The sequence below is a fragment of the Procambarus clarkii genome, chromosome 72 (assembly GCF_040958095.1).
Source record: "Procambarus clarkii isolate CNS0578487 chromosome 72, FALCON_Pclarkii_2.0, whole genome shotgun sequence".
In the NCBI taxonomy this organism is placed as follows: Eukaryota; Metazoa; Arthropoda; class Malacostraca; order Decapoda; family Cambaridae; genus Procambarus; species Procambarus clarkii.
Window position 1 is genome coordinate 3,251,860 of NC_091221.1, and position 13,220 is coordinate 3,265,079.

A 13,220-nucleotide genomic window follows, 5' to 3' on the forward strand; every position below is an offset into this window, starting at 1 on the left:
AGTAAACAGTTGATTGACAGTTGAGAGGCGGACTGAAAGAGCAAAGCTCAACCCCCGCAAAAACACAACTAGTAAACACACACACACACACACACACACACACACACACACACACACACACACACACACACACACACACACACACACACACACACACACCAGGTGTCTACACACAATAACTAGGACCACAGTTACACGCGCAACTTTAGAATCAAAATGACTGTAATTGTCGTATTTGTTCAACTACAAGACATATACTGACCTTGAGGAAGGTACTGGCACACGGCACCTTTTGCCTCTTAGGGTCAGTTGTTAACCATCTTGAGAGATCTTGAGATGATTTCGGGGCTTTAGTGTCCCCGCGGCCCGGTCCGCGACCAGGCCTCCACCCCCAGGAAGCAGCCCGTGACAGCTGACTAACATCCAGGTACCTATTTTACTGCTAGGTAACAGGGGCATAGGGTGAAAGAAACTCTGCCCATTGTTTCTCGCCGGCGCCTGGGATCGAACCCAGGACCACAGGATCACAAGTCCAGCGTGCTGTCCGCTCGGCCGACCGGCTCCATTCCATTCTCAGTACTACAGTTGACCTTAAAGTCTCAGGGCGACACACTGACCTTCCAACTTCTTCTCTGTATCTGAGATCTTCGCGGTGGGGTGAGGTGGGGTGTTTGGGTTGGTACGCACAGCCACAGTAAAACATGTGCCAGTGAGTGCCTGCAGGTGTGTGTGTGTAGTTGTTTACCTGTTGTGGAGGGCCCCGGAGCGAGGCTACACATGTGTAGTGCTACACATGTGTAGCCTTGAGAGGCTACACATGTGTAGCCTTGAGAGGCTACACATGTGTAGCCTTGAGAGTCTACACATGTGTAGCACACTCCTGACCCGGGGATATAGCAGGTAAATATCCCAGTCTGCTGGGATATTTAATAAATATTAATATTTATATATTAGGAATTTATAATATTTATAATTTAAATAATATTTAATAATATTTATACAGTAAATTACTGTATAATCGTAGTGGCTTGGCGCTTTCTCCTGACAGTTCCCTCCCCGTGATATGATATTGACCAGACCACACACTAGGAAGTGAAGGGACGACGACGTTTCGGTCCGTCCTGGACCATTCTCAAGTCTCATCAACTAGAGAATGGACGGACCGAAACGTCGTCGTCCCTTCACCTTCTAATGTGTGGTCAGGTCAACATACGTCAGCCACGTTATTCTAACTCATCGCCTGAATATATTATCATCTTGCAATACAATTCACGCAATATTGACATTACGTACCCCCCCTCAAGCAACCCGTTCTTGCAAATTCGTAAAGTCAATATTGACTTATTAACTACGTGCATAGGTGATATACTAAACATAATAGATACCCTTAAAAAGATTCATAGAAAACACCGACCTTACCTAACCTTGTTAGTATCTTAAGATAAGCATCTTATTACTTCGTAATTACAATTATTACTTAACCTATACCTATTATAGGTTAGGTAATAATTGTAATTACGAAGCAATAAGATGCTTATCTTAACATACTAAGTAGGTTAGGTAAGGTCGGTGTTTTCTATGAATCTTTTTAAGGGTATCTATTATGTTAAGTATGTCACCTATGCACATATTTAATAAGTCAATATTGACTTATTAAATTTGCGAGAACGGGTTGCCTCAAGACGCCGTCTTGGAGATGTAACGCTGCTCCCTGTTGCACCACAGACGACACCTATATGTACGACGACGACGTAGGAGACGACGGGGCGGTCGTCGGGGCGGCCCAGGGCTGCTTGGGGCCGCCCCATCACTGGTATGATGAGCCGCCCTATGAGTCCGACCCCGAAGACTTCCTCATCGGCAAGGACACCTTCAGGTACGTGGTCACCCCTCACCCCCCACCCCTCACCCCCGTACGTGGACACCTGTCTTCAGGCAAAGGTCTGGGGACATTTGACAATCCGACGGCTTTCTATCCTCGTCGAGGCCATAAGTGTTAATTGTCCTACTATAGAATACTACTATATTCTAATTCCGGGTTATTGATTGGGGCTATTTCTCTAATTCACGGTTATTGATTAGTGCTAATTTCTCTAATTCACGATTATTGATTGGTGCTATATCTCTAATCGGGGTTATTGATTGGTGCTATATCTCTAATCGGGGTTATTGATTGGGGCTATTTCTCTAATTCGGGGTTATTGATAGGTGCTATATCTCTAATCGGGGTTATTGATTGGTGCTATATCTCTAATCAGGGTTATTGATTGGTGCTATATCTATAATCGGGGTTATTGATTGGTGCTATATCTCTAATCGGGGTTATTGATTCGTGCTATATCTCTAATCGGGGTTATTGATTGGTGCTATATCTCTAATCAGGGTTATTGATTGAAGATAACTGAAAATAACTGTTGAAATTCAATTCACATCAACATTGGCCATAGTACAGAGTGATTAATGATAAAGTTTGAAAACATCACTAACAATGCTTCACTGTTCTCGATCACAAATGATCTGAACTGCTGCACAAAATCTCTTAAAATATTGTAAATAACTATGGAGGTTTATTAAATAAATATAACAATAATAAGTTATATCATTTAAACAAGATTTTAAAAGTGATTAATAGACTATTTAGGCAATATTATTACTTGATAAGTATGATAGTGTTTGATAAGATTGATTATTGAACTTATTTAAGTTTTACAAGGCAATGCTACATTATAATTCTCATTGAACAAGTGTATCATTATAACAGAACATGACCTTTAAAACCCCTGAATGTTATACTGAAGAACCTAAGCAAGTCCCAGCTGTGTCTGGGTACAAGTGAGAGGATGAACAACCCAGCGGGTTTTCTTCCTATTGGGGAGTGTTGTACATGCTGGTATGGCGGTGTGTCCACTCACTAGATGAGTGACGCTGCCCAATACTGTCACTATGGCGGTGTGTCCACTCACAGGATGAGTGGCGCTGCCCAATACTGTCACTATGGCGGTGTGTCCACTCACAAGATGAGTGACGCTGCCCAATACTGTCACTATGGCGGTGTGTCCACTCACAAGATGAGTGGCGCTGCCCAATACTGTCACTATTGCGGTGTGTCCACTCACAAGATGAGTGGCGCTGCCCAATACTGTCACTATGGCGGTGTGTCCACTCACAAGATGAGTGGCGCTGCCCAATGCTGTCACTATGGTGGTGTGTCCACTCACAGGATGAGTGGCGCTGCCCAATACTGTCACTATGGCGGTGTGTCCACTCACAAGATGAGTGGCGCTGCCCAATACTGTCACTATGGCGGTGTGTCCACTCACAGGATGAGTGGCGCTGCCCAATACTGTCACTATGGCGGTGTGTCCACTCACAGGATGAGTGACGCTGCCCAATACTGTCACTATGGCGGTGTGTCCACTCACAGGATGAGTGGCGCTGCCCAATACTGTCACTATGGCGGTGTGTCCACTCACAGGATGAGTGGCGCTGCCCAATACTGTCACTATGGCGGTGTGTCCACTCACAGGATGAGTGGCGCTGCCCAATACTGTCACTATGGCGGTGTGTCCACTCACAAGATGAGTGGCGCTGCCCAATACTGTCACTATGGCGGTGTGTCCACTCACAGGATGAGTGGCGCTGCCCAATACTGTCACTATGGCGGTGTGTCCACTCACAGGATGGGTGCCGCTGCCCAATACTGTCACTATGGCGGTGTGTCCACTCACAGGATGAGTGGCGCTGCCCAATACTGTCGCTAAGGCGGTGTGTCCACTCACAGGATGAGTGGCGCTGCCCAATACTGTCACTATGGCGGTGTGTCCACTCACAAGATGAGTGGCGCTGCCCAATACTGTCACTATGGCGGTGTGTCCACTCACAGGATGGGTGGCGCTGCCCAATACTGTCACTATGGCGGTGTGTCCACTCACAGGATGAGTGGCGTTGCCCAATACTGTCACTATGGCGGTGTGTCCACTCACAGGATGGGTGCCGCTGCCCAATACTGTCACTATTTCGGTGTGTTCACTCACAGGATGAGTGGCGCTGCCCAATACTGTCACTATGGCGGTGTGTTCACTCACAGGATGAGTGACGCTGCCCAATACTGTCACTATGGCGGTGTGTCCACTCACAAGATGAGTGGCGCTGCCCAATACTGTCACTATGGCGGTGTGTCCACTCACAGGATGAGTGGCGCTGCCCAATACTGTCACTATGGCGGTGTGTCCACTCACAGGATGAGTGGCGCTGCCCAATACTGTCACTATGGCGGTGTGTCCACTCACAGGATGAGTGGCGCTGCCCAATACTGTCACTATGGCGGTGTGTCCACTCACAGGATGAGTGGCGCTGCCCAATACTGTCACTATGGCGGTGTGTCCACTCACAGGATGAGTGACGCTGCCCAATACTGTCACTATGGCGGTGTGTTCACTCACAGGATGAGTGGCGCTGCCCAATACTGTCACTATGGCGGTGTGTCCACTCACAGGATGAGTGGCGCTGCCCAATAAACTCGCCCCTCGGGGCAAAATTCAATTATAACAGCATTGAGTCTTCATTGGACTCACTCGTCTCTTTCTTGGCCATCTAATGCTCAATAGCTTGACAGTGAATACCAGCATTATCCTCACTTTAATAAGACTTAATCGAAATCCTCAGATTAGGCAAAATTTTTAATTAATTTTGTCAATTCATGTTGGCAGCTTTGGCCCCCAATCACTTACTATGAGAGGTATTTTAAGATAATTTCAATATAAGATGTTATTTCACACCTTCTTGATTGTTTAAGGTAATTACTGTAATTAAATAGTGTTCATAGTGCACTATTTTGATCATTTTTCTGTTCTGAAAAAAATCCTTTTTTTTTTTTTTTGTTCTGTTCTGTTATTTTTTGTTATTTTTTCGGCTAGTTCTGATATATTGGTTCATTATTTTACGTCTAGATGATTATGTTGAGAATTAAGTTACTTTATAGGATTAATATAATGATTTAAGGATGATTGTCATTATAATATGATTACATAATTAGTTAATTGAAATGACGTAACAGGAAGTCAAGTTTTGTTGAGCAATCAGTTTGTTGGTGCTTGTTTCTGGCCTACGTGACCACGGGGCTGTAGGCATACACAGGCCTACGTGACCACGGGGCTGTAGGCATACACAGGCCTACGTGACCTCAGTAGTGTAGGCATAACTGTATGATTTATAATGTATGCTGCAGGGTGTTTAATTTCATCATTTAACTTATTAAAAATATTAGGATGGTGGAATTTTCCCCAAGTATAACCGCCGATATAGTTTACAATTCAAAACCGACGGTGTAGGCTTAATAAGAGGTGTCGGTTGGCCTTGTACTGAACGAGAGAGAGAGAGAGAGACAGACAGACAGACAGACAGACAGACAGACAGACAGACAGACAGACAGACAGACAGACAGACAGAGACAGAGATAGAGAAACAGAGAAACAGAGGGAGAGAAACAGAGGGAGAGAGAGAGAGGGGGGGGAGAGAGAGAGAGGGGGAAGAGAGAGAGAGGGGGGAGAGAGAGAGAGGGGGGGAGAGAGAGAGAGGGGGGGGAGAGAGAGAGAGAGAAAGGGAGAAAGGGAGAGAGAGAAAGGGAGAAAGGGAGAGAGAGAGAGAGAGAGAGAGAGAGAGAGAGAGAGAGAGAGAGAGAGAGAGAGAGAGAGAGAGAGAGAGAGAGAGAGAGAAAGGGAGAAAGGGAGAGAGAGAGAGAAAGGGAGAAAGGGAGAGAGAGAGAGAGAGAGAGAGAGAGAGAGAGAGAGAGAGAGAGAGAGAGAGAAAGGGAGAAAGGGAGAGAGAGAGAGAGAGAGAGAGAGAGAGAGAGAGAGAGAGAGAGAGAGAGAGAGAGAGAGAGAGAGAGAGAGAGAGAGGGGGGGAGAGAGAGAGAGAGAGTAGCTACAACGTTTAACACCAAACAAGTTGTAACAAGCTGAAAATAGGGACAGTTTGACTGTGTGTTTGTAGGTTATACGAGTGCTGTTGTTGTTGTTGTATTGACGAGTTGTATCTTGGCCCCACAGAGAGCCCCACGTCAGCAGTCTGAGGGTCGTTATGAACGAGGAGGACATCATCTCCCTCAGAACCGCGGGGGACATCTCGGTACCCCGTGACGTCACCAGAACCGCCCACGCCCACTGGGCGGGAGGCGGACCCAGTTTTGCCTTCCGCAGCCCCGCCCACACCCACCGCCACCCCACCCACACCCACTGGCCAGAAGCGGGCTATCAGAGTGGGCGGTGCGTGACCAGCTACGCGCAGCCCGTCTACGACAATGTGCGGTTGGTGAATGTGGCGGCCAGTAGGCCTGAGCGACAGCGGCGGCGGGAGCCGGAGTACCACAATGTAGAGGCGGTGCGGGCGGGTGGGCGCCGCCCACGACGCCCACTCCTGCGGGAGAGCGGCGGAGACTACGCCTCAGACGTCCACAGCGTCACCTCCAGACTCTCCAACGTGTCCGTGGAGACCAACCGCTCCGACCCGACGGACCTGCGGCTCTCCAAGTATACGGTAAGTGACTCCGCCTGCGGCATCTCGCCTATCACACTTCATATCTTACAATGTCTTTGGTTTCCTATCTAATCCCACAGCTTGTTAATGGTAAGTGTCATCTGTATCGCTGGCCACCTTGTAGCTACCTGGCTATGATTCCGGGGCTCAGCGACCCCGCGGCCCGGTCGTCGACCAGGCCTCCTCGTTGCTGGATTGGTCAACCAGGCTGTTGGACGCGGTTGCTCGCAACCTGACGTATGAGTCACAGCCTGGTTGATCAGGTATTCTGTGGAGGTGTTTATCAAGTTCTCTCTTGAACACTGTGAGGGGTCGGCCAGTTATGTCCCTTATGTGTAGTGGAAGCGTGTTGAACAGTCTCGGGCCTCTGATGTTGATAGTTCTCTCTTGAACACTGTGAGGGGTCGGCCAGTTATGTCCCTTATGTGTAGTGGAAGCGTGTTGAACAGTCTCGGGCCTCTGATGTTGATAGTTCTCTCTTGAACACTGTGAGGGGTCTGCCAGTTATGTCCCTTATGTGTAGTGGAAGCGTGTTGAACAGTCTCGGGCCTCTGATGTTGATAGTTCTCTCTTGAACACTGTGAGGGGTCGGCCAGTTATGCCCCTTATGTGTAGTGGAAGCGTGTTGAACAGTCTCGGACCTCTGATGTTGATAGTTCTCTCTTGAACACTGTGAGGGGTCGGCCAGTTATGTCCCTAATGTGTAGTGGAAGCGTGTTGAACAGTCTCGGACCTCTGATGTTGATAGTTCTCTCTTGAACACTGTGAGGGGTCGGCCAGTTATGTCCCTAATGTGTAGTGGAAGCGTGTTGAACAGTCTCGGGCCTCTGATGTTGATAGTTCTCTCTTGAACACTGTGAGGGGTCGGCCAGTTATGCCCCTTATGTGTAGTGGAAGCGTGTTGAACAGTCTCGGACCTCTGATGTTGATAGTTCTCTCTTGAACACTGTGAGGGGTCGGCCAGTTATGTCCCTAATGTGTAGTGGAAGCGTGTTGAACAGTCTCGGGCCTCTGATGTTGATAGTTCTCTCTTGAACACTGTGAGGGGTCGGCCAGTTATGCCCCATATGTGTAGTGGAAGCGTGTTGAACAGTCTCGGGCCTCTGATGTTGATAGTTCTCTCTTGAACACTGTGAGAGGTCGGCCAGTTATGTCCCTTATGTGTAGTGGAAGCGTGTTGAACAGTCTCGGGCCTCTGATGTTGATAGTTCTCTCTTGAACACTGTGAAGGGTCGGCCAGTTATGTCCCTTATGTGTAGTGGAAGCGTGTTGAACAGTGTCGGGCCTCTGATGTTGATAGTTCTCTCTTGAACACTGTGAGGGGTCGGCCAGTTATGCCCCTTATGTGTAGTGGAAGCGTGTTGAACAGTCTCGAGCCTCTGATGTTGATAGTTCTCTCTTGAACACTGTGAGGGGTCGGCCAGTTATGCCCCTTATGTGTAGTGGAAGCGTGTTGAACAGTCTCGGGCCTCTGATGTTGATAGTTCTCTCTTGAACACTGTGAGGGGTCGGCTAGTTATGTCCCTTATGTGTAGTGGAAGCGTGTTGAACAGTCTCGGGCCTCTGATGTTGATAGTTCTCTCTTGAACACTGTGAGGGGTCGGCCAGTTATGTCCCTTATGTGTAGTGGAAGCGTGTTGAACAGTCTCGGGCCTCTGATGTTGATAGTTCTCTCTTGAACACTGTGAGGGGTCGGCCAGTTATGTCCCTTATGTGTAGTGGAAGCGTGTTGAACAGTCTCGGGCCTCTGATGTTGATAGTTCTCTCTTGAACACTGTGAGGGGTCGGCCAGTTATGTCCCTTATGTGTAGTGGAAGCGTGTTGAACAGTCTCGGGCCTCTGATGTTGATAGTTCTCTCTTGAACACTGTGAGGGGTCGGCCAGTTATATCCCTTATGTGTAGTGGAAGCGTGTTGAACAGTCTCGGGCCTCTGATGTTGATAGAGTTCTCTCTTGAACACTGTGAGGGGTCGGCTAGTTATGTCCCTTATGTGTAGTGGAAGCGTGTTGAACAGTCTCGGGCCTCTGATGTTGATAGTTCTCTCTTGAACACTGTGAGGGGTCGGCCAGTTATGTCCCTTATGTGTAGTGGAAGCGTGTTGAACAGTCTCGGGCCTCTGATGTTGATAGTTCTCTCTTGAACACTGTGAGGGGTCGGCCAGTTATGTCCCTTATGTGTAGTGGAAGCGTGTTGAACAGTCTCGGGCCTCTGATGTTGATAGTTCTCTCTTGAACACTGTGAGGGGTCGGCCAGTTATATCCCTTATGTGTAGTGGAAGCGTGTTGAACAGTCTCGGGCCTCTGATGTTGATAGAGTTCTCTCTCAGAGTACCTGTTGCACCTCTGCTCTTCAACGGGGGGTATTCTGCACATCCTGCCATGTCTTCTGGTCTCATGTGGTGTTATTTCTGTGTGCAGGTTTGGGACCAGCCCCTCCAATAATTTCCACGTGTAATTCTTATGTATCTCTCCCACCTGCGCTCAACAGAATACAGATTTAGGTGTTTAGGTTCTGTTGGCGATTATTTGTATTTGTAGTACGTGGGTGAAGCATTTACAGCGTTGTGGTTCGAACACAAGTCGTCAGCGAAGCACTTGTTCCGGAAGTGTTCGAACGTCAGCCGTTGTGAGTCGTGTGTAAGCCTTTTTTCATTCAAGAACAGGGGGTTTGGCGGGTGGATGGAATGACCTTTGGCCCTTGTTTAAGAGGGCGAGCTGCATGAAGAGCTTCAGACAAGCAAGGACGAACTCGAAGGCAGAACACCGAAGTCGAACACCACATTCCTCGACGTCACACAGGGGAGGGGGGGGGGAAGTGTTGCCGGGGTTCACCCTAACGAAGGTGCCATAGGCCTCACCCCACCTGGCCACACTCCCCCCCCCCCCGGGCCACACCGGGCCACGTCCCCTCAAGTCCATATGTGACGCCATGGCGCCACCTGGTGCCATGGCGCCAGGTGGCGCCATAATAATACAAGAAATACCTCCCAATGTGAACCTCATTACAATGGTATATTCATCTCAATATGTCTAATGCCCAGGCAGTCCTTCCTGCTGAGTGTGAGGTGTGGGCGTCTCACGCCCGTGGTGTGAGGCGCCCATGAGGTACCCATGAGGTACTCACCTACTTGTGCTTGCGGGGGTTGAGCTCTGGCTCATTGGGCCCGCCTCTCATCTGTCAATCAACTTATTTTCTCCACACCCACACACACCCACACACCTACACACACACACCCACACACCTACACACACACCCACACACCTACACACACACCCACACACACCCACACACCTACACACACACCCACACACCTACACACACACCCACACACCTACACACACACCCACACACACACACACACACACACACACACACACACACACACACACACACACACCCACACACACACACACACACACACACACACACACACACACACCTACACACACACCCACACACACACCCACACACACACACACACACACACACACACACACACACACACACACACACACACACACACACACACACACACACACCTCACCCACCCAGGAAGCAGATCGTGATAGCTGCCTACCTGCCCCAGGTACCTGTTTACTGTAAGGTGAAGAGGTGCATTGGGATGAAAGAAATTGTGCCCATTTGTTTCAACCTCCCCCGAGGATCGAACCCGGATCCTTAGGACTACGAATCCCGGATGCTGTCCACTCAGCCGTCAGGCCATGGGGTGAGGACTGGGGGGGCGTCCCCCCCTCTCGTCAACAGTGGGTAATGTCCCGGGTTCCAAACATCTCTGTGAACGTATTTTACATCTGAATATGTTCTGAGTAGATGGGATATCTTGAAGTTATCTTGAGGTTATCTTGAGATGACCTTGAAGTTATCAAGGTCATCTTGAGGTTATCTTGAGATGACCTTCAGGTTATCAAGGTCATCTTTAAGTTATCCTGAGATGAACTTCAGGTTATCAAGGTTATCTTGAGATGACCTTGAAGTTATCAAGGTCATCTTGAGGTTATCTTGAGATGACCTTCAGGTTATCAAGGTCATCTTTAAGTTATCCTGAGATGAACTTCAGGTTATCAAGGTTATCTTGAGATGACCTTGAAGTTATCAAGGTCATCTTGAGGTTATCTTGAGAGGGGAAGATTAGTGTTTATAAATCACTCGGCCCAAACTACTGTTTAGTTAGTTCTTATAGTAACGAGGAGCACCATAGCACACATATATAACGTAATTTGACAATTAGAAAGTAGAAATCGTTACTATTGGGACAAACTAGAACAGGTTCTGTATTGCTGTAAAGATATCCTAGACCACCCTAACCTAACCTTCCTAGGCCTAATGCATGATATCAGAGGCCTAATATAGTACACATGTGTGCTATAATAGGCCTGGGAATATTTAATTTTTTTTTAGCCTTATTTTTCGGACTTATGTTGTTAATAGAGGAGCCGGTCGGCCGAGCGGACAGCACACTGGACTTGTGATCCTGTGGTCCTGGGTTCGATCCCAGGCGCCGGCGAGAAACAATGGGCAGAGTTTCTTTCACCCTATGCCCCCTGTTACCTAGCAGTAAAATAGGTACCTGGGTGTTAGTCAGCTGTCACGGGCTGCTTCCTGGGGGTGGAGGCCTGGTCGAGGACCGGGCCGCGGGGACACTAAGCCCCGAAATCATCTCAAGATAACCTCAAGATAACTTAATAGTACAAAATTCTACTATTTAATTACCTTTTATGTCAAAGTTTGTACTATAGTGGACATCTTCTTGAGGTCATCTTGAGATGATTTCGGGGCTTTAGTGTCCCCGCGGCCCGGTCCTCGACCAGGCCTCCACCCCCAGGAAGCAGCCCGTGACAGCTGACTAACTCTCAGGTACCTATTTACTGATAGGTAACAGGGGGCATAGGGTGAAAGAAACTGCCCACTGTTTCTTGCCGGCGCCTGGGATAGGTGACGGACGGGTACCGTCACCCATTGGTACTCCCAGGACGGGTACCGTCACCCATTGGTACTCCCAGGACGGGTACCGTCACCCATTGGTACTCTGGACGGGTACCGTCACCCATTGGTACTCCCAGGACGGGTACCGTCACCCATTGGTACTCCCAGGACGGGTACCGTCACCCATTAGTACTCCCTGGACGGGTACCCTCCCCCATTGGTACTCCCAGGACGGGTACCGTCAGCCATTGGTACTCCCAGGACGGGTACCGTCACTCATTGGTACTCCCAGGACGGGTACCGTCACTCATTGGTACTCCCTGGACGGGTACCGTCACTCATTGGTACTCCCAGGACGGGTACCGTCACTCATTGGTACTCCCAGGACGGGTACCGTCAGCCATTGGTACTCCCTGGACGGGTACAGTCACTCATTGGTACTCCTTGGACGGGTACCGTCACCCATTGGTACTCCCTGGATGGGTACAGTCACTCATTGGTACTCCTTGGACGGGTACCGTCACTCATTGGTACTCCCTGGACGGGTACAGTCACCCATTGGTACTCCCTGGACGGGTACCGTCACTCATTGGTACTCCCTGGACGGGTACCGTCACTCATTGGTACTCCCAGGACGGGTACCGTCAGTCATTGGTACTCCCAGGACGGGTACCGTCAGCCATTGGTACTCCCAGGACGGGTACCGTCAGTCATTGGTACTCCCAGGACGGGTACCGTCAGTCATTGGTACTCCCAGGACGGGTACCGTCAGCCATTGGTACTCCCAGGACGGGTACCGTCACCCATTGGTACTCTCAGGACGGGTACCGTCACCCATTGGTACTCCCAGGACGGGTACCGTCAGTCATTGGTACTCCCAGGACGGGTACCGTCATCCATTGGTACTCCCAGGACGGGTACCGTCAGCCATTGGTACTCCCAGGACGGGTACCGTCACCCATTGGTACTCCCAGGACGGGTACCGTCACCCATTGGTACTTCCAGGACGGGTACCGTTACTCATTGGTACTCCCTGGACGGGTACCGTCACTCATTGGTACTCCCAGGACGGGTACCGTCAGTCATTGGTACTCCCAGGACGGGTACCGTCAGTCATTGGTACTCCCAGGACGGGTACCGTCAGCCATTGGTACTCCCAGGACGGGTACCGTCACCCATTGGTACTCCCAGGACGGGTACCGTCAGCCATTGGTACTCCCAGGACGGGTACCGTCAGCCATTGGTACTCCCAGGACCGGTAGCCAGTACCCAGGGCAGCGCTCGCCAGCACCTGTTGTCATTACCACACTGGGAGCATCGCCGCGCCCAACGGTTGAGAGCATACATGGTCAACAGTTAAGTCAGTCCCTCACCCGTTACCTGTCTAACGGGAGAGTGCTGGTGGTGGGAGCGGCTCCCACCACCGCCCACGCACCAGCACCTGGGAATATGCTAATTCTCAAAATTGGGTTTTGAAATGGTCAAAAAGATTGGCAGATGCAGTTTAATGCTGATAAATGTAAAGTTTTGAGGCTAGGTAATGATGATAAGAGTTACAAGATACGAGCTAGATGGTGTTGGGATTGCGAAGTCGGATTGCGAAAGGGATCTGAGAGTTATGATTAGTAAAAATTTTCAATCAAAATCAATGCATGAATGTTCGTAATAAGGCAAATAGGACACTGGGATTCATTAATCGCAGCGTTAGTAACAAGACACCTGGTGTGGTTCTTCAGCTATA

The 13,220-nt window shown here is 49.3% G+C and overlaps 1 protein-coding gene across 3 annotated transcripts in view; it reads left to right on the forward strand.

The window, feature by feature from the left end:
- The window catches only part of LOC123773592 (uncharacterized), a 633,080-nt gene that overhangs the window by 483,685 nt on the left and 136,175 nt on the right, over positions 1–13,220 (forward strand). For all 3 annotated transcript variants that reach the window (XM_069312332.1, XM_069312334.1, XM_069312333.1), the window contains 2 exons: positions 1,726–1,876; positions 6,048–6,534. In XM_069312332.1, the coding sequence (XP_069168433.1) occupies positions 1,726–1,876; positions 6,048–6,534 (638 nt within the window). The remainder of the gene's footprint in view (positions 1–1,725; positions 1,877–6,047; positions 6,535–13,220) is intronic.